At 40.7% G+C, this 22848-nt stretch overlaps 1 protein-coding gene across 1 annotated transcript in view; it reads right to left on the reverse strand.

Annotated features, from left to right (window-relative positions):
• crocc2 (ciliary rootlet coiled-coil, rootletin family member 2) overlaps positions 1-22848 on the reverse strand; it is a gene marked incomplete in the record, with an annotated part of 61908 nt that overhangs the window by 15287 nt on the left and 23773 nt on the right. The window contains 18 exon segments of the mRNA XM_058990488.1: positions 4324-4566; positions 6123-6326; positions 6808-6987; positions 7498-7667; positions 8443-8570; positions 9286-9479; positions 10100-10330; positions 11141-11287; positions 11478-11622; positions 12219-12401; positions 12858-13057; positions 13768-13950; positions 15288-15377; positions 15746-15842; positions 16485-16691; positions 18676-18782; positions 19401-19545; positions 21612-21718. Of these exon segments, the coding sequence (XP_058846471.1) occupies positions 4324-4566; positions 6123-6326; positions 6808-6987; positions 7498-7667; positions 8443-8570; positions 9286-9479; positions 10100-10330; positions 11141-11287; positions 11478-11622; positions 12219-12401; positions 12858-13057; positions 13768-13950; positions 15288-15377; positions 15746-15842; positions 16485-16691; positions 18676-18782; positions 19401-19545; positions 21612-21718 (2961 nt within the window).

Here is a 22848-nt window from a genome sequence, read left to right on the forward strand (position 1 = left end):
TGGACTGGCCTCGCACTGCTGTTAAAGCAGGCTGTCCCTGCCAACGTAAACAACTTGTCAAGTGAAATTACTCGCTTCCCTGGTTATGCCGCTCTACTCATCCATCTATCTTGCAACACCCTGTGCTTTCTCAGAGAAATCTCCCAGTGGGAAAAAACAACCGGGGTCAATAGGCCCTTTGAAGTGCTTTTCTGGCAGCAGGAAGCGGGGTAGTGAGGACTCCACCCAGCAACTCCAGCTCTATCCCGGTCAGCTTCCCTGTGTGCTGCTCTTTGACTGTGTATAACACCATCATGGAAACTTCTTGAACAATAGAAATTCATTACAGAGATACTTCTCAATGACCATTATAATGTAACCGTGTAACAAATTTTTTTTTTTTTTTTTTGGTTCCTGGGGTAGTAAGTGTTATTTCCTAATTGCTTATGCCTCAAAAGTATAGAAAATGGCTATTATTCCCCACAAACTTTGCTTTTGTGACCAGGACAGTGATATTTTGAAATTTACCTATTTTCCAGAACATTCCAGATAGATTCAGTGCTGAGTAAACATGGAGTAACTTCTAGAACTTTCCAGTAATATAAATAAGTAGAATAAATACAGGGGCCTTAAGCCTACCAGTTCAGTTTAGTTCCAGATGCCTAAGTGGATAGATATCTGCATTTTTCTGAGATGGCATCAAGAGGCTGCAAGCATCCGGCAGACGCATTTTGAGACTTCAAAATGGTGGCATTCCTGATGGGTCTCCCAAGGCGGTTTTACCAAGTTTCCCTGCTATCTTTGCCTTTGGGACAGCAGGGACACCAAGGCGCACTACCACAGGCAGGACTGGCCACAGCGGACCGAGTTCTCTGTGGGGAGGAACAACGTCAAGTGGGAGCCACTGGTGGACCCCCGGAAGGTGCTGATGACACCACTGCACATCAAATTGGGCCTTATGAAACAATTTGTCAGAGCTCTAGATAAGGAGTCGGCAGCCTTCAAGTACCTTCAAGACTTCTTCCTTAAGCTGTCTGAGGCAAAGGTCAAAGCCGGTGTCTTCGTCGGACCACAGATAAAGAAGATCCTGGAGTGCAATGAATTCCCCAAGAAGCTCACTAGTAAGGAGAAAGCGGCTTGGAACAGTGGTTCGGGGCTTCCTGGGCAATCACAAGGCCGAAAACTATGTGGAGCTGGTTGAGACTCTGGTGAAGAACTACGGCACAATGGGCTGTAGGATGTCCCTCAAAGTCCATATCCTTGATGCTCATCTTGATAAATTCAAGGAGAACATGGGAGCGTACTCAGAGGAGCAAGGCAAGTGCTTCCACCAGGATATACTGGACTTTGAACGCCGCTACCAAGGACAGTATAACGAGAACATGATGGGAGAGACTACATTTGGGGGCTGATTTGTGAAAAGTGATTTACAGTATAATTGAAAATCTCGAAAAACTACTCACTTCTAAATCTTTTGTAGTCATTTTTGTATTACTTTAGTATAAATACATGTTAATTTGGATTCATATGTTGTTTTTTTCTGACTTTATGTGAACGAAAAGACACAAATTCACCCGTTTTCTCATTGGAAATAGGTAAATTTCAAAAATATCACTGTCCTGGTCACAAAAGCAAAGTTTGTGGGGAATAATAGCCATTTTCTATACTTTTGAGGCATAAGCAATTAGGAAATAACACTTACTACCCAGGAACAAAAACTGTGTTACATAGTGTTATCATAGTATTTGTGTTGACTACATATTTTTTTTTTTTTTTAGCCTAATAGAAACTTATTTTTGTGAGGTCAACCTACATAAAAATTCTACCAATTTCCTGCAATAGAAAAAAGTCTAATACTGTTAAAGAGTTTAAATGAAATGTAAAATCATCAATCAACATGTACTAATTCTAAAATAAACTTTTTAAAATTCTTTCGTACACATTTTTTCAATGCCTTCTTAGTTATGGTAAATACTTTAAGGTAAATATGAATACTTTCAGGGAAGATGGATTACAGCAATGCTGTACTTAGTCTTTGCAAACACTGTTATCGTGGAATCTATTGCAGTATTTACGTTTTTTATTTTTAAATGGTTTTGTGAGGTCAATCTAAAAGTCAAGTCAATTTCATTCAATAGAAATAGTCATTCAGTCAATATAACAGCACAACACTGCTGAAGGGCAAAATGGAATGTGAAATCTTCATATAATATCAATGCTATGTATATGAATACTCTGACAAACATACTGACTAGAAGTCTTTCTCAATTTCTTTTTAGTTTATGGATAATATGATATCAACACTAAGGTTGGAAAATAATGAACCTATTTAAAATAATTCACAATTGTGGTTACAATGGGACAAAATGTAAAACCCTAATCAATAATACCTTCACCGATTTTTAAAATTTTTATGCAATAAATGCTGATACATTCCTGGTAAATTTGTAGTTAATATAAAACCAAATAATGGGCCTACGTTTTGATGAATGAAACATTTCTAATTTAAGATTTTTTTTATTTTTTTTATAAAGATGGACCAGTAAACCCCATTAGGATATATACTGCACACAGAGAGTGGGGAGAAATCTGGTTAACACTAAGCAGTGTACACACTTAGGGAGGGTTCTCATAATTGCGTAAATGTGTATAAAATCAACTGTGCATTGTTTCATACCCCACAATCTAAAAGGTCTATAGGCGGCTAGGAGTCAATTATGATACCATTTTTCCCAGGCTCAGCTGGTTTGGATTAGCAAGAGTCTTCTGTATAATGCAGCAGGTCCCAATGATTAAGCACGGGCTTCTGCTTAATTTGTTGTATAATAACTAGAGAAAAATGATCCATTTTGAATGTTACACTGCCATTTTTTTCTGCTTTAATAAATATGATGTTTAAATCGTGAAATATCTATGATGTGCCATGAACAAAATACAGCCCTACCAATGATAAGTCTAAACAGATCTCTTAAACATATAGATAACCCTCAGTCTGTGTATTGGGGAGGTGTTGCTGAGGCTCCAGTGAACTGCACAGTATTCTTGACAAATCAGGGTTTTTACGACTTCATATCCCAAAGCAGATTTTTAAAAATGTATTTGGAGCCGGTTGTATTAGTGTTATGCTACATGATCTTTAATGGCTTGTGGAGGTTCAATACACAACCAGAGGCTAAGTGTAATAAAATTACCAGTTTCCTTTGCCCATATATCTCCACGGGGCAGCAATGACATAAATCACCTTGTGTTCCGAGCAGCCTCAGCTCTTAAACACCCTTAAATCGATGCTGAATGAAACACTACAGGAGGGAAATGGGGTGTATAACTCTGTCCTGTTGCTTCTGGTTTTGTTTTTCTTGTGTATTTTCTCACTGACAGCTATGGGCAAAAGTTTTGCATCACCTAGATTTTTAGGATTGGGACATACTTAAATTTTTATATATATATATATATATATATATATATATATATATATATATATATATATATATATTATAAAAATAAATCTTTTATTTAACATCATGTAATCAAAGATGCTACAAAATGTATCGCAAAAGTCTACTTTATTATTATTATTTGTTTATTTAGCAGACGCCTTTATCCAAGGCGACTTACAGAGACTAGGGGTGTGTGAACTATACATCAGATGCAGAGTCACTTACAAATACATCTCACCCGAAAGATGGAGCACAAGGAGGTTAAGTGACTTGGTCAGGGTCACACAATGAGTCAGTGGCTGAAGTGGGATTTGAACGCGGGACCTCCTAGTTACAAGCCCTTTTCTTTAACCACTGGACCACACAGCCTCCTACTTGCAGCCATACTAGTTTATCAATTATTGTCAGTTTTCTGTTAAGTATATGGGAAAACTACAAAGCTGTATGTAATTCAATATCTTAACGTATCATTATTCAGCACTTTATGAAGCAAAATGAGTTCATTCATAGGGTGATGCTAACTTTTGGCCATAGCTGTACACAGTTCAGTCTTTAAAGACCAGTAGTTTGTTTGTGTGTATATAATTAACCAATGCAGCAGGACAGGGAATAGCATAGATAAGCATTGTAAAGCTTAGAGAGAAATGGTAAAGCATATTGAAAAACATGGCAAACCATGGTAAACCATGGTAAACTATGATAAATGAATAGTAATACCCATGGGAAAAGCATAGGAAATATGCATTATTGCCAATCAAATGTACAGTTTTTCCAATGAGTATTCTATGCATTTACCACAGTTTTATGGTTCACCATGCTTTTTAACATGCCTTAACATATCTGCATGGGCTTTTCTAAGGGTGTTTTTCTCCTGTTCCTCTGTTATGTGTGAAGTCAGTGTTCGTACCTCCCGCAGCGCCCCCTCTCTCTGCTGGGCCAGGTCCTTGATCTGCTCGCTCAGACTCCGCACCTCGCGCTCGTGGCCCGACACCGCGTCCTCAAACTGAGTCCTCAGTGTCCTCATCTCTGACGTGATGCTGTTCATGTGTCCTGGAGCATCGTGAGAATAACAAGATTGAACGAATGCGTCACCACTGTCAGAAGCTGCTGCGCAGATATGAAGACTTGCAGTGTTTATAGAGGAAATATGCTAGTTCTCATTTACAGTTTTTAGTGGTGTAGTTGAATTGTAGTTTTTGAATATTTATAAACAAAGAGGAGATGCGATACCTTTTATTGGACTAAACATAACAATATTTATACAAACACTGTTTGAAATGTATTTGGTGGCAAGTATCAGCATGTTTGTATTGTTCGTATAACAGAATTTATAAAAGACTACTGAAATGATACTGTGCAAAGGAAACCAATGCATAAATGACGTCGGAAGAAAATAACACACATTCCATTACACAGAAGAGTGCTTCCCTTCTTTCATTTTACTCATAGGTATTTTGATGTGGTACCAGTTTATTTGAAAAATGAAAAAGCCCATGAAATAAAACAGCTGAACTGTAAGTTTGAAATAAAAGAATACATTTAACAACATGGAGGCTGTGAGTGAACCTGTGGCTCGGCGTCTCAACCACGATGCAGAAGGGCCGGGCTCATCTGCATGTGCGGTTTAAGAGCTTTTAACCTCATCTCATCTCACTGACAAGGCACAGACTCCGTAACGGCAATGCAGCCCGCAACACTGAAGAAAGAAAGCACCGGTTTGTTTTATTGCTTACTATCATCCAATCACTGTACCTCAAACATTACTTGACATAATCCAGTATTTGGTAACACTGAGATTTACAAACACTAAACATTATCTGTAGCCAAATACAACACTATGACAAAAAAGAAACTGCTGCTTCTTGGTACAGTATGTTGTCCAACTGCAGCTAGGCTACTGGAGTGAGTTTAAAACGACAGGAAACAGGCCCAACATTTCATCCAAGTCAACAATGTGGTATAAACACAATATATTGTACTACTAATTACAAAGTGGTTGTGTTCCCTGAAAGGAAAATGATGCCGCAATTATATTTAACACATAAATACAAGCCAGTGGTCTCTTTCTTAGTATTGTAAAGCAGCTGCCTGCTGGGAAGTAAAGCAAACTCTGCCCCCTGCCCTGTAAAACTATCAATAAATGGTTTCTCTGATCTCGTGCTTGAGAATGGTATTTATTATATATAACAGCAGCTGCCTTGTATCCAGTATTATAAACGGAAGTGATAAAAACTTGAGATAAATAAACATCTTGTAAACCCCCTTCCATTTTTATTTTTGTAATTTTTTTTCTTTTATATAAAAGTGTGTTTATGGGATATTTATGTATATGGTATAAGTAATGACATTTGCTGAGTTTACTCAATGTATCTTCAGGCAGCTGGGAGACAATACAGGCTTTGGGGTCTGTTAAATGTATCTAAACTGTGACAAACCTGTGACAAAACTATTAAAAGAAGTGTGTAAGTCCCCTAAGTGTATTTTGGACTTTAAATGTAAATAAATTACAGATTTGGTCTTAATTTAATATTTAAACAATGGTGGTAGTTAGATATCTTATAATGATGTTTGACATGAGAAGGAACATATAATTATACAGTATATATCAAACCGATACATTTTCATTGCAATGTTATTCTTTCTAGTATAAAATACAGCCACGTAAAGAGGTCACAGAGATTAATGTGCATGCTTTAAACAATACACAGTGTTCTGAACTCTGTCCTCCTGTGAAAGACCCCTGTCCTCCCTCAGTCCCCTGGGACCCCAGCTCACCTTGTCCTGTTCCTGGCAGCTCAGCGCCTCTCTCCGCACGCGCTCCATCTCCATAGTAACGCTGGCAAGATTCCGCTGAGCATTCGCCAGCTTCTCCGCCAGCAGCGTCTTCTCTGACTCCTTCAAGGACAGCGCCTGCGAGTTACGACAGTGTCTTCAGCACAGGAGCGGATTCATATCATATACAGCAGGATGCAGGGATTTGCCTGTTTTATGGTCCCTCAAACTTCTGAACAATCACTATTAAATGTGTGCTTTCAACAACATTTTCACATTGTCACCACAGAGAAGAATTACTAGAGTCTCCGTCTGGCTTTGTCTGGCACCAGCAGGGTTTGCTGTGGCAATTTTCCAACTAGCCCGCAGAAGCACTAAGGCCAATGCAGCACTTCCTGCCAAGATCAGCAATTGAAAGTGACCAGGATTTGAACATGCAAGTTCCTAATCGCCTAACTTACTCCACATAGCAGTGACTTTTATAGGTGAACCACTATTCACAATAGTAATTAGTTCACTATACAAATTGAAATAAATGTTCTTCTATAAAACCAAAATGCATCAACAAATGAATCCTTCAGCTGCATTTTGTATGTGTGTAGAGAACAAGAGAGGAGACCTGTTGTTTATCGTTCTCTGCCAGAATGAGGCTCTCATCCCTGTCCTGCTGCAGGGCACCGATCTCCTCCTTCAGCTCCTTCTTCTCTGCCTCGCAGTGCGCCGTGATGTCATCGCGCTCCTGCTGCAGCCTGCGCACTGCCTCCTCCCGCTCCGCTGTTAGCTCCAGACACAGGCTCTCCTGGGGGGGGGGGGGGGGGGGGGGGAGAGACAGCAGTGAGAGAGGGAAGAGAGAATCAGAGCCCTAAGAGTGACATACGTTCAAAATTCAATGCCATTCTTGCCAGTCGCCACTGCAGAAACATATGTTTTGGGTTCTGCAATAGTAGTAAACTAATAATATGTCTACGACTGCACTTGAAGGACAGATTTGTAAGTAAAATCTTTTGCATATGTTTAGAGGAGAGCATTGGGGTCCTGAGTGGGAAAACTGGGTTATGAAAGCCCCATCCCAAGTCATTTGACATTCCTAAAAATTGATCACATTTTGGGGCATTTGTGAGATGGCTTGATCATTAAGGGGTCTGAGTGAGATAACAGGTAATAAATGTCTCACCCCATCATTCAAGACTGGTAACACAAACATTCTGACAGCTAGTGTATGTACAGGCACCCTTATATATCCCCATTGCCATGTATACGCATCCACAGGGAGGGTGATAAACCCAGTTCCTGATCACTGAATCCTCACCTTCTCTTTCCTGGCCCGGTCCATCTCCTCTCTGTGCGCACGCTCTGTATTGCCCATGGCAATCTGTGCCTCTCTCTCAGTCTGTGCCAGCCTGGCCCCCAGCAGCTCCCGGTCTCTCCCCAGCTTCGTGACCTGCAGCTCAGCCTCGGCTCGCACACGATCCACCTCCCCTGGACAAACCAACAGACCTTTGTTCATTGTATACAAGGATTTTTCATTACACAATATATGAATTTGACTTGTGATGCCACTGCTGTTTATTTTTATGCTGTACCAAGAACACACATAAAAGTTTCTCATAGTAAATACATAGCAAAGTGTAATAAAGTATAGTGGAAGCATGGTAAAGCATGGGCAAGCATTGTAAAGCCCAGAGAGGTATGGTAAAGCATATTAAAAGACATGGCAAACCATGGTAAACTGTGGTCAATGCGTGGTATAACCATTGGAAAACTACAAAATTACTGTGCATATTTACAGCGATAAACTTTCTTAAGGGCAGTTGACGACTACTACTGAAAGTTTCTCATATTGAGATTTACTGTTGATGAGAAGACATTTGCCACGATACCGTATAGTTGATCTGGACATACATCTATTGTTCTATGAAAATGTAGTTAATTCTATGGTTTCATATACTGTACTGGGCAGTGCTGCCTTGATTTTTCATAGTCTGATTATTCATGGATTTATATATTATATATATATATATATATATATATATATATATATATATATATATATATATATATATATATATAAGGACCATTCACTGTCTTAAATATAATTCACATTGTTTTGATGTATAAGAGCACTGTATTGGGATTCCAGATCAGTAAAAACCCACTTATTTCACTGTGTACGGATATCACAAGGCCACAAACCAATCGCAGCACAGTGTGTGTGTGTGTGTGTGTCGGACAGACGTGTCTAAATGGGCACTACCTGTGAGAGTCTCCCGAGTAACCAGCAGGGCCTGGTTCTCTCCCTCCAGCTGGCTCTTACGTCCCTCCAGTGCCGAGACCAGCTGCTGTGCGTCAAACAGAGCCGTCTCCAGTGTCTCCTTCTCCGCCCTGCAACACAGCCACAAGCACTCCAGCTCACTGCCTGGCTTTTCAAAGAATTTGACACATGCTATCATTTTATATGTTGTGTGCTCACCGCCTGCCACTTATCATGCTGAGAGACATGTCCTGAGAGTGAAGCAAGCACTCTCAACTCAACTCCTCCTGAGTATAATGCTAAGGCAATGTCTACATGACTACAGTAGAAGCCTGATATAGAAGGTGCAGATTTTTTAATCTGATAGACCCCATGATTATGTGTGTGAAGACACTTAAATATTCGTCATATAAATACACTATTTAGAATAAATATTGGTGTAACCAATTAGGATTTTCAGGAAATATCTCAGATATCATAAAACATACAGTATATAATATTAAAAACTGCAACATACTTTTCTTTTGGAGAAAATTGCTTTGCAAGTTCAAATGGGATTTTCAGAGTTTCGAGTTTCTAAAGCTGTTATTTGATAGTGACAACTTTACTAGGAGCCTGACAGGCTCTTTGTGAGGTTTATGATCATATTCATAAGCAATGTATTAATCAATGCATAAATCCTCTACTTTGTAACAGTTCCTTATGGTGTACAGTAAATTGTTACCCATCTTAACCTAAAGTAAATTTATTTAAATGGAATTTAATTACAGGTAATGATGTAAATGTTTGAAGGTTTAATCAAAAATGCATGTTAATGCTGAATTGAGTGTAGTGGGCAAGCTGTACCTCAGTGCTGCCACCTCTTCAGCCAGCCCCCGGCTCTCGCGCTCTGCAGCGGTCAGCTGGACGCTCAGGCCAGCCCTGTCCTTGGCCAGCTCTTCCTTCTCTCGGACAGCCCGCAGGAGCGCTTCGGCCTGGCTCTCCATCTCCCTGCAGCTCTGGGTCAGCTGCTCGGACAGGCTCTGCCTCTGCCGGCTCACCTGCATCGGACAAATACACAAGGGGCTGTTTATCAGCTCTGAGCTCCAAGCAGCCTGATATTGAAGATGCTTTAGTCTGACAGACCACTTGATAATGTGTGTGCAGACACTGAAAACACTGAGAATATAAATATATTATTTAGAGTAAATACTGGGAGTCAAGGTAGTCACTCCAGCCAAGTTAGAATAAAGGAAACCATGACTACCTACAGCTATGACCAAACGTTTTGCATCATAAAGTCGAATGAAACCTGCTGAATAATGTTACGTTAACATATTGAATTACATACCGCTTTGTAGTTTTCAATATACTTAACGAAGAAACTACAAAAATAAAAATAATTTACATTTCAAAATCTAACATGAAACACTGTACTACTATTATGACTTCTACACTATAATTTTGTAGTTTCGTTGATTATGTTAATACAGTCTCAATCCTAAAATTCTAAGTGATGCAAAACCTTTGCAGTAGCTGTATACAGGACCGAACATTTGGGACAAATTTGCCAGCTCTTTTTTTTTCATGAAATCCTGTACAGATCTTTGGAGATAGCTCAGATATATGTGAGAAGCCTGGGGTTGGGAGAATGGAAAGGGCCCCTGTGTCCTGCTCTGACCTGAGCGTGCTGCTCCTGGATCTGTGCTTTCTCTCTGCGGAGATGGCCCAGCTCTTGCTCCAGTCTCTGGCGGCTCTCCTCCAGGCTGTGCCGCTGGTTCTTCAGAGCGTGCTTCTCCGTGCTCAGGTCCAGCAGCTCCTTCTCCAGCCGGGACACCTCCTCCCTGGCCGCCACGCGCTCCTGCTCCACCTCCTGCCGCTGCTCCCCCAGATGGGCCTTCTCACACTCCATCTGCACCAGCACAGACCGACAACACAATTCAGTGTGTTCATAGAACTGCTATTCATGGTACCCAACTGCTGTTCATGGTAGCTAATCACTTCCTGTGTAACTGGTCATGTGATTGGATTGCAGCTAGATCACTGAATATGAGCAACAACACGGGAAACAATTACGTGCCAGGAAGTAGCAAGTTTAAATCTGTAGGATTGCATTAAAATATCTGCATATCTCAAATTTAGTTTATAAAAAAATAAGGCAACAAGCAATACAAGATAAGGGGGGCCTTGTTGCTAGTGCTACTAAGGATGGTATTAAAGCCTTGGTTAGCATTTTATTAATAAGTTCATTGACTTGTATTAATCAATGCATTTATCTTGTACTTTGTAGCAGTTCCTTATAGCATATGGTAAATTGTTAGCTATCTTAATTTAAAGTAAATGCATATTCTAAAGAGTGCATTTATTTAAATGTCATTTTATTATAGGTAAGGCTGTAATACACTAAAGGGCATAGTAGATTACTAAATGTTTAACCAAAAATGCACCAATACTGTTTTATAGATTTTATAGATTTATAGATTTTGCAATGACTTCCACACTTTTCATTACAGGTTTCATTTTTTAAACCATTGTAATGGAATACTGTGTGTGATGTATGTACAACTTGAAATAAAATAGAAACATTACTATAATTGCTAAATCTATTTTTTTAATGAATGCCACAGTTTAAATAGAAAAACACTATTTAAACATTGAATCTATTAAATCTTAAGGGGTTTGCTCCAGTATTGAAATTTCCATACTGCTGTTTCAGACTGACCTGCAGGATGAGGCGGTTCAGTGCCACCTTGTCCTTGGCCAGCCCCTCGTTGAGAGCCCCCATCTTGGCCAGTGAATCCCGCAGCGTGGCCTCCTCACTCTGCAGCTTGTTGTGGGTGAGCTCCAGCTCTCCACACTGCGACTCCACCTGGGGAGACAAGGACACACAGCAGGGTTAGTGGCAGCTCCACAATGCTCCCTGCAAGGCTGGGCGCCCCTTAACGCCACTTGTTCTCTTTCCTCGCCATGTCTTGCTCCCACCAGCAGTACATATTGAAATGTCCGTTCCTGTGTGGTAAAGCACACAGCCATGTTTCCTCTCTATGTCTTGCCCTCACCTTGGCGAGTGCTGTGCTCAGGCCTGCTTTCTCATTCTCCAGCACCTCCTTGTGCAGGGTGACCTGGCTCAGGGCTTCCTTCAGAGTCACCAGCTCCTTCCTCAGGCTCGAGTTCTTCAGCTCCAGCTGCTCCAGGCTCTTTTGACTGAGAAACACACACACATTTCTTCCGTTACTTTGTATTTCAAAAACACTTAAATATCACCACAAGATCTGTGGTAGAAAATAAGAACAGCATATAGGGAAAAAACATCAATGAACAAGATAATTAAAAAAATAACAGTATTATCAATTTCCCATAATAAACATGTCTAACAAAGAAAAGAGAGGAGATTCTTTAAAAAACATGGGTTTTTCATGTTAAAATATTCTATCAATATGTAATAAACATTAGAATGTGTAATTTTGATTATATAATTCATACCACATTACAGTAAAAAAAAAAAACAATCTCAGGAGTAAAATAAACCAGGTTACCTATAAAAGAAAGAAACACTCTTCTGTACAGCCAAATGTGTTCTTTATTTCAGATAACATCTGCATGACATCTTTTTGATAGTCATTTATAAATTATTTTATACGAACACATACGAACATGGTCATTTTTGTCACCATATACACTTCAAGCCATGTTTGTATTGTTCAAATGGTCAAATATTTGTCCCAGAATTAAGTGCATTAAAAAGATTATTTCCAGCTCCCCACCCACACACACACACACACACACACACACAGACTGACCTTCGCTCCACCTCCTTGCGGCCACGCTCGCTCTCTCTCTCCAGGTCGTCCCTCTGGTCCTCTAGGTGGTCTCTCTGGCGCTGGAGGTCAAGGTTCACTCCCTTCAGCTTCTCCAGGTCACCCTGCAGGGAGTCGATCTGCTGGTTCAGGCTGTGGATCAGCTTCTCCAGGTTGCCCTTCTCACTGTGAGGAGAACAGGGGGTTGGTGAGGTGGGGTTGCGACTCAAGGGAAGGCTTATTCTAAATCGACAAGTTGTCTGTCCATATCTGTCCATCTCTGTGGCTGTAATACGTGGTCTAGCAATGCCAGGATAAACTAGTGTGGTACGAAGTGTACTGATTTTGGATAGTTTCGTTCCAGCAATTTCTGTTCTTTTTACATTTTATAGTGCTCAGTTGTATCATGAACAGCAAATGAATGTATCACAGTACATGTTCATGATTAAATAAACCACACTGAAAACAATTCAATGTGATATTTAAAATATATTTAAAGAATGATTTGCAACATGGAAATGTGTGACTGAACACAGAACCCAGTGCGGTGCCAGGTAAGCAAATCTAATTTACTTTAAATGGAATAAAGACAAACGCCATACCCGGGCTCCCTCTCACACCCCCGCCCCCCCCCCCCCTCACCTCCCAATGATCTCCAGCGAAGAGCGGTAGCGCTGGCTGTCTCTCTTGCTCTCCTCCATGGCTCGCTCAGCCTGCTGGCTCTCCAGCCTTAGCTGCTGGAGTCTCTGCTCCAGGGCCCTCCTTTCGGTGTCCCCGTCTGTCAGCTGCCTGCGCAGGGCCCCCGTCTGCTCCTGGGCGCCTTCTAGACGCACGTGCAGCTCCTGGGGTCACCCAGACAAACACAGTGCACATATTACACTGTGCACAGTTCCCACAGGCAGCTGGGTTTTTTTGGGGGTGGGCGGGGAGATTTTAATACAAGGGACATGTGCTTCTTCACATCTCTCCAGTGTCAATGCACCTATATGATTCAGTCCTGGGCTTCCTGACTTGTGAAATATCGTGTAGTGGTCATGTCAGGACTATACAATAATGATGAACATGTTAGGCAGAACTATTGCATACTTGACTTTCTTATAAGTTTACCTTATTCAATTTTTTATAGAGATTTTCCATTCACTGCTAGTATTTTATATTTCAATTTGGAACATGCAACTATTTCAAAGACAAAGCTATAGATGAAAGTTGCTGTTGCTTCCTGGTACCTAACTGAAGTCGAGATAGACTTAGGACAAAGGGAAGGCGACATTGGCTACCCAACTTTTTTCTTCTTATGTTGTTATGCTGTAATCACTTCATGCTTTGAAGTTAAAACTCAATCCAATGATCTAGCAATAATCAGACCATGTGACTTACAACAAAGGTACCAGTATGGTGCAATTTATATATAGTGTTGCATTGAAAATATTTGTATATCTTAAATTACCTTTAAAAAAAGTGGGACGAGTAATAATGACAATAAAATCAATAGGACCATATAAAATGGATTTTAAAGCATTGGTTAACACTGAGGAGCAGAGCCTGGACTCACCTGCACTTGGAGCTGGCGTCGCTGCAGTGCGCTCTGGACCGCTGCCAGGGTGGAGTCTCGGAAGGAAGGGGAGGAGCTGCGCAGGGGTGAGCGAGCGCGGATGGGAGAGGGGTGTCGCGAGGGAGCACGCAGCGGTGAGTCACCGTCTGAGGAGAACGCACTCTCTGAATCAGCTCGAGCCACCTGAGAAGGAGAAGGAGAGAGAGGAGGGACAGCGATGTAAAGCAGTCAATAGTCCACAGCCCTGATAGTAATAATGGTTTGACAGAATATTAAAATAATGTGATCTAAACATGTGAAATATATATATATATATTAATAAGACACACTTTAGAGCTTTACATACAGTGCCTGGCAACTTTTGTATGACATATACTGTAGCAAAACTGGGCAGGCACATGGCAAATGACATTAAATAGAGAAAAGTGTAAGGTACTGCACGCAGGCAATACAAATGTGCATTATAAATACCATATGGGAGATACTGAAATTGAAGAAGGAATCTATGAAAAAGACCTAGGAGTTTATGTTGACTCAGAAATGTCTTCATCTAAACAATGTGGGGAAGCTATAAAAAAGGTCAACAAGATGCTCAGATATATAGCGAAAAGTGTTGAATATAAATCAAGGGAAGTAATGTTAAAACTTTACAATGCATTAGTAAGACCTCATCTAGAATATTGTGTTCAGTTCTGGTCAAAGGATATTGCTGCTCTAGATAGAGTGCAAAGAAGAGCGACCAGAATTATTCCGGGTTTAAAAGGCATGTCATATGTAGACAGGCTTAAATAATTGAAAATAGGAAGCACTTTTTTACACAGAGGATTGTGAGGGTCTGGAACCAACTCCCCAGTAATGTTGTTGAAGCTGACACCCTGAGATCCTTCAAGAAGCTGCTTGATGAGATTCTGGGATCAATAATCTACTAACAACCAAACGAGCAAGATGGGCCGAATGGTCTCCTCTCGTTTATAAACTTTCTTATGTTTCGTAAATATGGGGTTGGGCCACCATTTCCCTCTGATCACAGTCTTGATTCGACTTGGCCTAAACTTCACAAGGTGCTGGATGTTGTCTCGAGAGATTTTAAATCCATTCGCTCATTGAAACTTCACACAACTGGTGCAGCGCGGTAGACAGAGGATCGAGATGAAGAATGTGTCGTTCAAGTTCATCCCTAAACTGCTCAATTGGATTGTGGTGGCCATGGCGATGCCTGAGGTCTGTGTCATGCTCCTTAAATCCTTCACACAGTTTGGGTATGCTAGATAGGTGTATTATGATCAGTACAGTGCAGGCCAGTGTTGGTGATGCTTAAGTACAACACAAAAAAACACTGAGAGTGGTTCTTCGAAAGAACCTATTGTATAAAGACTATTGAAGGGTAAAGTAAAATGTCTGGGTTAATAGTTCTGTAGGGGGATTCTTAGTTATTTCTATAAGAAGGAGTTGTTAAAGCTCTTGGTCCCTCCCCACCAACCCCCCATCCCGAGGGAAACCAACATGAAACCGTTTGCTACCTGAGTGATGCTGTGGAGGACTTGCTGTAGATTTTCAATCTCGCATTTAAGAGCCTCGATCTCAGAGGAGTCTTCAGCTTGGCTCGCCTCCTGCAGGAAGAAAGTGGACCCATTTGAATTTTGAGGGGACACCTGACAAGTAAGTCTGTGGTAACCAGGAAGCAGCTGCTCTTTCACAGGGGAGGCCTGTGAATGAACTCCCCCCACCCCCCCGGATAGTGGTTCCAATGTCTAGTGGTAAATCTCTGTCAGAAAATTGGCCATGGGCTCCCAAGTGGTGCATCCAGTAAAGGCGCGCCGTGTGGAGTGCAGGGTGTGCCCTATAGCCTGGAGATCGCAGGTTTGAAACCAGGCTATGCTATTGCCGACCGTGACTGGGGGTTCCTAGAGGGCATTTAAGTTATAGTTTTGTTACATTTCCTTTCTCATTAAATAAATAGGGTCCGGCCATCTCTCACCATTGTCTTCACGGTCGCCCGGAGTGTCATCACATTTTTCTCCTTCTCAGATCCCTGAGATTTCAGGTGCTTCACCATCTCTGTCAGCTCCAGAATTCTGGAAGAAATGTAATATTTTAAGATGTAGATCAGTCTGTCTGGGATAGACAGGGAAGCAGGACTATACAGCTCTCTCACGCTATTTCACAATTCCATAATTCATGAATTTTGTTCATTCACGGTTAGACAGTAAATGGTACTATTCTTTACACAAAAGGGCCCTTCACTAATTTACTATTTTCAATATTATGGGTAAGAGAGGTATAGAAATATGGAGGGAACATTGTATATTGAGTGTATTTTACAATATATGTAATTTGTTATACGTGTTTAATGTGTGTCAATGTAATTTGATGCAGGTAAATGATGCTGCAGGAAATATGAATGGATACAGTACAACAGAAAGGAAAAAAAAAATTACCATTAGGATAGAGTGAGAAAAACAAGAAGGTAAGCTGACATATAAATAATTTACCCTTTCTGTAAAGCATTGATTTACAGTAAGGGTAAACAGACACTTATACAAGTTTAGCATAGTAAAAGCATTGTAAAGTCCGGAGAGGTATGGTAAAGCATACTGAACATGGCAAATCATGGTTAATGATACATAGTATAACCATGGGAAAAGCATGGGAGATACTATGTAACTGTCCTGTGTTAAACTTCTATAAGGGTATAGACACAAGGAGAGAAAGTGTACCTGGAGTTGAGCTCCACCTTCTCTGTCTCCCAACGGCTCTGAAGCTGCATGGCCTCTTTCAGCTTGTCTCTCAGCTGCTGCTCCAGCTGTTGCACCTCCTGGCCTGCGGGGGAGCCCTTCTCAGACAGGTTGGACTCCAGGTTCAGGCAGGCTGTCTGCAGCCGACGAGCCACCCGGGTGGAATCCGTCTGAATCTCTGAGAGGCTCCTGAAACAAAAATATACACCAAGTGCTGGCTGAATGGGTGACCTCTATAAACAGACACACCTTTACTGACAGGAATAATAGACATGTGTGGCATCAGAGGCACATAGGCCCAAGCTGATACATTTCTGTATTCTGTGATGGATTACTCTGGTCACCACAGTAAATGAACATTGTGGTCCTGAAGATAGTCCAACAAAGAGCAACCAGACTAATCCCAGGGTGTAAAGGAATGAACTATGAAGTTAGGCTGGAAGAACGGAATCTATTCAGCCTAGAATGAAGAAGACATGATTGAAGTTTAAGTATAGCACAGAAACCAGGACCAGAGGACACTGTTGCAAACCATGTGGATACTCAGGACAGAGGGAAGTAGACACTTCTTCACACAGGGAGTGGTGAGGGGATGGAATGGGTTACCTAGTCAGGTTGTTGAAGCAGAATCACTTGGATCCTTTCAGACCCAACTTGACAACGTTTTGGGATCAATCAGCTATTAGATGGTCTGAATAACCCTCTCTTGTTCGTACATTTTCTTCAGTTTACTATTGACAGCGAAACGCAAAAAAATACCCTTGGGTTGCATTGAAAATGAGATGCAATGATCTTCCAGTTACCAAAAAAATATAGACTACTGGCTGCCAAACCTGCAACAGGAATAGGAAGACCATAACAGGTTTAACTGTGCATTTAATTAGACAAACCATTGGCATTCAGGGTATGCAGTTAAGCTATTTAAAAATGTTTAGCTTTGTACTCAAGGATCAAGTGCATTTTTTAGCTTTAATTACAATGCAGGCATTTACAATAACATTTTTATTTTCAGTACATAATAGAAGTAATCCACTCTAAAGCCTCTTTCAGTTTTTCTGCCACTGACAAAGAGGGCATTACCTACTGGGAATGGAACTCTTCCTCAGGGATTAGTTTTAAACAGCCTTGGGGGGGAAAGCTTTGCAATGGTGTTCTCAGATTACGTGCATAGATATCAGGGAAGAGCAACAATTCTCTCAAGCTCTTTAGTTGTAGGCATCATTAAAATTTGTGGAAAGAGCTTGTGAGAATTCTGTGCCTCAAATATTTTTCTGTTTGATGGAGGAAATACATTTTTCTCTTGCTCAAAATTCACCAACAAGAGCTGGAATCATTTTTCCTTATTTCCTCCTAATGGGTGATTTTGCCCCCTCAAACCAAACGAAAGCCAGTCACCAGAAGCCATGCTGTCTTTCACCTGGCCTTCCCCCAAAAGTAGCTAATCCGGAGGCTAAGAATTTTACTACAGATGATTAACCTCACTGGACACAGTCTGTTTTTATTAAAGGTATCTTAAGATATTAGTGTCAGATCGAATTAAGATTGGGATTTCTTTCCGAAGGCATCCATTAAGCCCCATTTCTTCAGAAATCTTACAAATAATTTCCAACCTGAATTTGCATCAGGGGGACACCCGAGTGAAATTCTACTTCAACCTAAATTACAGAAAGACTTCCTGTATCAGTCTCACATGCATATAATATACATCTCTGGCCAAAAGTTTTGCATCACCTAGAATTTTAGGATTGAGACATCATAATAATAAAAAAAAAACTATATGAACATAATTTATATCTTTTATTTAACATCATGTAATCAAAGAAACTACAAAATTGTATGACAAAAGTCTACCGGAAGCCATAATAGTAGTACAGTATTTTATGTTAGATTTTGAAATGTCACATTTTTCAATATGGAAAACTACAAAGCGGTATGTAATTCAATATGTTTACGTAACATTATTCAGCAGGTTTCATTCGACTTTATGAAGTTAATTCTAAAGGATGATGCAAAACGTTTGGCCACAGCTATAGATAATAGTCTTCAACCATTGCATAATAATCAACAACACATGCAATGAAAGCATTACAATAAGAATGAAGATGTGGTGTGGTCTTTGAAGATTAGGTTCAGGATGGAGTGGCTGGGTTTTGTCAGAGTGCTGGAGCCCTACCTGTCAGTGGAGGCACGCAGTTCGATGAAGTCATTCCGTAGAGAAGCAGCCTGGCGCCACACGGCCAACACACGGGCGTGCTCCCGGGTGAGGCGTGAGGCAAATATCTGGGAGGGGGGAGAAAGGGGGCTTGTTATCCACCAGACACAGGCTTGGCTCTCGCAGGATCAGAAATGAATTGTATACCCTCATTGTATTCATGTACTTTTATGTGAGTGCAATAAAAACATTTACCATAATAAATGCGCTCAGTAATGCAGTTAACAATGGCTTTCCAATGGTTATACTGTTCATTTCCTTTGCTTAACCATGGTCAATCATTGTTTTTACTATGCAGAACCATATTAATCATGCTTGCCTTTGCTTTACCAGGATATTAATATACGTTTACAATTCACCATGCTTTTATAAGCATGATGCTATACATCTGTCAAGGAAATGTTATTGCTTCCACCTGTCCTTTCTGAAAAATAATGTCAGGAAGATTGAGCCCAAGATTTTTTAAGTTTATTTTAGATTTTTACATTTAATGCAACATATAGCATTGTACTCATGAATAAATACATGGTTACTTCTCAATATTAAAAAGAAAAACATTTTAGAAGTAAGAATGGTAACAGTTAAAGAGTACATGGATGACACACTTGTTAAGGATGACTGTTAATATGTAAGATGGTGCAATGTTTTGCACAGAACTGTGTATCTCCCTCTCTGCTGTTTCTCACCTCTTGTTCCCTGCGCAGTCTGGCCTCTCGGTCCTCCACTTCCTCCTTCACTTTACGCACATTCTCTATCAGTCTCTGATTGGCTGCGTTCGCTTTCTCCAGCTGCTCGCGTAGTAGAGTATTAACCTGGGCGAGGCTGGAACACCTGTGGAAACCAATGAGAATTAATACCAATAAATAATCTTGATGTTAAAACAATAATAATATATCATCTACATTTTCCTTATATTTAATTCCTTACCTCTATATAGGTGTTCTGTTGGGATCACTATTTGCCATGCTTATTATAAGGCTAATCATCGTTCAATCATTCAGGGGAAGTGAGTTGGGTTACAGAGGCTTCAGTGCACAATGGTTCACCTACAAGCTTCAGTGCACAGTGCAATGCTTATATGCTTCCCCACCTTCTCACTCTGGTACCAGGGGAGTGTGGCTATGAAATATCTATCAACACCTTTTGAAAAGTAACATACAGGTAGTGGACAAAAAAATGGAAATGAGGGACACCAAGTATATTGAAAGCAAGGGCTTCCACACAGGTGTGGCTCATGCGTTAATTAAGCAAATAACATCCCAGCATGCTTAGGGTCATGTATAAAAATGCTGGACAGGCCTGGTTGCCTATAATTATGGCTAGAATGGTTGAAAGAGGAGACCTCAGTGACTTTGAAAGAGGGGTGATTGTTGGGGCGTGTTTGGCAGGAGCTTCAGTGACCAAGACAGCTCAACTTGCTGATGTTTAATGAGCAACAGTGTCTAAGGTGATGTCGGCATGGAACTCCGAGGGAAAGACATCATCAGCAAAGGGCAACAGTGGGTGGAAGCACATACTCCAGGATCGTGATATCCATGCATTAATTTGAAGTGCAAGACAAAACAGGCGAGCAACTACAGATCAATTGACTGCAAATTTCAACCTGGGGTGCGAGCAGCCAGTTTCATCAAAAACGGTCCACCGAGAACTCCACAGAGCGGGATACCATAGTGGCCCAATGCCCTATTAAGTGACTTTACATTGGTATTTCCATTTTTTTGTCCACATATATTTGTCCATATATCTCAATAATATTAAACAGTAATAAACAGTTATTACATATGGTAAGCAGGACTGTCAGCAAACAAAGCGTTAAAAACTAGCATGCGAGTCCAACATAGCAAAAGCATTATGCAACTATTTCATGTGCTCTTGAGCCTTAAATTAACTTTTGTGGTTTACTTCAGGTTGAGCAATAACAATATGTTGCAGTGGAGCTTTAATAAAACTTGCACACCATGTTTACAATTTACCATAAAGAGTTTCTTTCTTTAAAACAGCAGTCTGGCAACTAGTTGTCAGATTACATGCTCATATGAAAAAAATCAACTGTATTACCTTGATAAGTAACTATTGTGTTATCATTATTTTAATTTATTTTTATTATTATTTTGTACAGGGCTATTTGATACTGAGTCCTTCAATAATATTTTCATGAAGCACAGAACTAATAATATTTAATTAGTAATAAATAATATTGAATTAATAATCTGCTGCTGTAATGCCGAGCTGGTTTACATTTCAGTTAGTACAGCAAGGACTCCATAAATCTGCAGCCTGTAAATGCCAGGTCAGGGGGAAGGAGGGGGGTGGATCAGCCCCCCTCTCAGTTTGAAGGATCATTAAACTCCCCAGGAGGAAAAGCAGAGAGGGAGCCGGCTAATTAACTTCGACAAATTGGGACATAAATCTTTTTTTATGGGCAGCTCACTTCCTTAGGGTGTGTGTGTGTGTGTGTGTGTGTGTGTGTGTGTGTGTGTGTGTGTGTGTGTGTGTGTGTGTGTGTTGGAAAGAGAGCGTCGAGCGAGACAGCTTGAGTCATTGGCTTCAGCAATGAACCTAAAACCTTTCTTTGCTTATTCAGTGCCTATTCACTCTGTATTACTGCTCTCATTCACAACTGGGATGGGATTTTGATGAACGGCTATATGCAAAGCCCAAGCTCTAACACCCCTGTGCAAAAGCCTTCCTCACACCAGATGTGTGGCGAGCAAATTTCCTCTTCATTTGAAGACATTGAAAAAGACTTCTAGTCGAAAGGTTTGCCATTGAATTGATTACGTTTCTTTTTGTATTTCTAAAGTGCTAGACTACCAGAACATGCTGTAGTCTGATTTATAGTGCATGCAATCTAATGCACACTGTTGTAACGGTACTGCGTTAGAGCCTCGGCCCACCTCTGCTGCTCCTCCTCTAGTTGGATGAGTGAGCTCTCCAGGTCAGTGCTGTGCTCGTGCTCCGTGCGGCGCAGGCGAGACTCGGCCGAGTCCAGACGGATCTGTATCTGTGAGGAACAGAAAACAAACAGCCAGATAAGAGGACCCCTCTATACTGACCGCTGCAAAAACCTGGTCTGTCCTGCAACCACTCAGGCTGTTCAAAGGCACATGTTTATTATTACAGCCCGGGTTAGTAGATGCATTTTCTACCTGCGATTAGCTTCATTCCCAATATGTTTTTAAACATCTCTGAACGGTGCAGCATTATGGAGCAGTTCTCCTTCATATTGGTCCATTGACAGATGTTTTCCCATTCTGCTTTTCTGTAACACTAAGACAGGTGGATATCACAGATTTATACATTTCCTTTTGAAGGATCAATAGCAGAGAGAGGATTAGGGCACTCAAATACCAGAGGAACAGCATGGAGGAGAAAGCTGCACAGTGGACGCATATTTGTGAAACAAAATAACGACATATGTAATCCAAAAATGACCCACTAGGACCCCTACCAGTTGTGTAATTTGTGAGTTGCAAGAAAAAAAAAAAACACAAGTTAAATAAGTTTCACTAGATGTGGGTTACCCTTGTAAAATGCTACCATAATATAAGCATAACAAAGTGTAATAAAGCACTGTAAAGCATAGCTAAGCACTGTAAAGCCCAGAAAGGTATGGTAAAGCACATTAAAAACCATGGGAAAAGCATGGACAAACTGCAAAATGACTGTGGTAAATTTTTATAAGGGTGCTTTAGAATGTTTTTCTCCATAGCAAGGGAAAGCTTAATAGATAGTTGCAGGTGAGATCTGAGTAATATATACTAATTAAACTGAGTATATACAGTGCAATTAAAATGTATTGTTGCCCCTAAATAACACAACATGGATCCTGTCCTGCCAAAAAAAAAAAGAAAAGCTGTCTGCTCCTTTCCGAGCGTTCCCCGATGACTGAGCTCTGCTTTTGACGTGGTTTCGTTGCCACACCTGTGACCCGCACACTGGATGCTCTTGTATTTGCCGGATTTATTTCCGAACGAGAACTTTGATTCATCAGAAGTCACAACAGCCAGATTGCGAGGGGCTGGAATTCCATTGAGATCAAAGATGTGGCTCTGCTATTAAACAGCTTGCTTCCAGACTTTAACGCTGATATCATTTTGCAATCTGTCCAGAATGCAGAGAACGATGCAATAT

Source organism: Acipenser ruthenus, chromosome 17 (genome assembly GCF_902713425.1).
Source record: "Acipenser ruthenus chromosome 17, fAciRut3.2 maternal haplotype, whole genome shotgun sequence".
Lineage (NCBI taxonomy): Eukaryota > Metazoa > Chordata > Actinopteri > Acipenseriformes > Acipenseridae > Acipenser > Acipenser ruthenus.